Here is a 2,679-nt window from a genome sequence, read left to right as displayed (position 1 = left end):
GAATCATTGTCTTTGATTTGTTCTCTTGATTCGGTCTTTAAAGCAATATTTTTGGTCTTCTTTTCTTGACTTTCATTTTGTTCTAGCCTTCCAAGTTCGATTTCGTGCTCTTGAAGTTTTCCAAATAGTGCAGAAAGAGACATTTTGGATAGGCTTTTCTTTTCGGATATTGCTGTAACTTTTGGTTGCCAGGCCCTTGTCAATGACCTTAGTACTTTTAGATTTAGTTCATCATTGGTGAAGATTTTTCCAAGTGATGTCAAATGATTTGTTAAGTGAGAGAACCTTTTCTGCAAGTCTAGAATAGACTCTCCGGGCTGCATTCGAAACAACTCATATTCTTGTGATAGTGTGTTGAGTTTAGATCTTTTTACCTCAATGGTGCCTTCATGAGTTATTTCCAGCGTATCCCATATTTCTTTTGTTGTTTTGCAGTGACATATCCAGAAAAATTCATCTATTCCTAGTGCAGATTGCAATATATTTTTAGCCTTCTTATCAAACAACACTTTTCTTTTATTATCATCAGTCCAAGAGTTTTTTATCTTAATTTCTTCTTTGTTATTGATGACAGTTTTTGGAATATGAGGCCCATTTTCAACTGCATCCCATATGTCATCTCCTTGTGCTTCAAGATATGCTTGCATACGTATTTTCCAGAAATCGTAGTGCTCTCCAACAAAACATGGTGGCTTGGTACTGCTACCACCATCTCTAAAAACAGGTTGTGCGGAAGCCATGTATATTTGATCGAGGAGTAAGTTACCTTAACCCGCTCTGATGCCAATTGTAAGTACAGAAGTGCGCCTAAGAGTGGGGGTGAATTAGGATTAAACTATCTTGTATAAATGATACAATAAGGTTTGAATGAGTCTAAGATGTGGTATATTGATAAACAACTCAATAGCAATTCAAGTACTTGAGAATTTTTAGAATGATATGAAAATCTAATGCAAGTACTTAGAAAAATCAGAATTTTGTTCAAAGTTGTTTAATGAATTAATTCAAGGATTGTTATTTTTTGATCTGAAGTTATGGGGTATTTATACTCCATAAAACATCCTTTCAGATTCGTGGCCATTGATCCAAGAGGTTTGATGAAAAATTACAATGTTCTAGAGGCATCCCAGATCTGAAAATTGTAATGTTTCCAAGTGTATTCGAATACAGTATATGTGTATACGAATACACGTCTTTGTAACGTTCAAAAAATTCAAATTTTATATCTTGTATTCGAATATACATTAGTGTAGTCGAATACAGATTAATGTATTTTAGCCTCTGACTTAACTTGTATTCGACTATAGATGGGTGTAGTCGAATACACACAAAGGATTTTTGGCCACTGACTTAGCTTGTATTCGACTACAGATGGGTGTAGTCGAATAGAAGATTTAAAGTTTTGCCTCTGACTTAAGTTGTATTCGAATACAACATGGTGTATTCGAATACACTTATGCAAATTGTCAAAAATATGATTTTAAATGATTTGTTAATGTTGTATTTTTGATTTTCGAAAATGTGTTAAATGCATATGTAAATATGAATTGTTCTCATGTATTTGAACTATTGATTTGTATCATATACCTTTACATTTAATCATTTATTATTTGGATTTTGAAGCTTATTGAAGATAGTTTGATCTTCTTTTTGATCTTGCTGCATTGTCCATAGTTGGTGGTCTTGTCGTCATCAAAAACATGTAGTTTACATACTTGTATGTTTAGATTAACCAATCTGAACAAACAAAATGATGTTTAGATTGATAAATCCAAATTGTGTGTTTATTGAATCTGGCCAACGTCCAAAATAGCCAATTGACATAGTGTATTTACTACATATATCAAACCATATTTCTAATAACCATTAACCATTTCAAGTATATACGATCTCTTAGTTGATTTGAAACATGACATTGGTAAACCAGTTGTTGAATTTATTGATTTTGCTAAAAACTTTACTATTGATAAAAATAAAAAGTTATCAAAATAACTCGTTGAAATGGATTCGAGATAAAACACTCAAATTTGTCTTTTTGTTTTTTATTATTATTACAAAGTCAGATATGAACCAAATTGAAGAAAATAATTTATCATATTCAAACGAAAAATAATAATTTATATAAAGAATATAAAATGTTGAAATACCAAAATACATGATCCATAGAATATTAATGGTCATTCAAATTGCACAATTACTTTTTATATTCCGACAAACAAAAAACATAAAAAAAAAACAATCATAAGATAAAAAATTTTAAAAAAAGAAACGTCGTTCACTAAATATAAATATATTATAAGACTAGTATACTTAATGGGATATTTCACCAAAGGAAAATAAAAAATGTGCGAGCAAAATAATCTGCACACATAAGTAGACAAAAAACCCGCCCTCAATTATCATTTTCAGTTTATTTCTTACCCTCACTCATCGGCACCGCTGCAATGAACCTCTGAAACCTCACTTCATTTCTTTCATAACAATGTCCGTTCGAGCAATTAACACGTGCTCCCACTTCCGCCCTTCTCTCTCTTCCGTCCCTCGTTTTTTCCCCGTCTCCCGCCGTTTCCTTCCTCCTTTCTCCTCCAGTTATGGCTGCCAAACTCAAAGGCGGGGCATCAAAAGCCTCTTCGATTATTTCATGGAAGAACTCAAAGCTACGCGTAAACGACGCAAGAA

The 2,679-nt window shown here is 32.5% G+C and overlaps 1 protein-coding gene across 1 annotated transcript in view; it reads left to right on the top strand.

Moving 5' to 3' along the window:
• Positions 1–2,482: 2,482 nt before the first annotated feature.
• The window catches only part of LOC101491599 (ribonuclease II, chloroplastic/mitochondrial), a 30,461-nt gene continuing 30,264 nt past the window's right edge, over positions 2,483–2,679 (top strand). The window contains exon 1 of the mRNA XM_073369520.1: positions 2,483–2,663. Within this exon, the coding sequence (XP_073225621.1) occupies positions 2,483–2,663 (181 nt within the window). The remainder of the gene's footprint in view (positions 2,664–2,679) is intronic.

The sequence above is a fragment of the Cicer arietinum genome, chromosome 6 (assembly GCF_000331145.2).
Source record: "Cicer arietinum cultivar CDC Frontier isolate Library 1 chromosome 6, Cicar.CDCFrontier_v2.0, whole genome shotgun sequence".
In the NCBI taxonomy this organism is placed as follows: domain Eukaryota; kingdom Viridiplantae; phylum Streptophyta; class Magnoliopsida; order Fabales; family Fabaceae; genus Cicer; species Cicer arietinum.
This window is presented reverse-complemented; position numbering and strand designations above follow the sequence as displayed.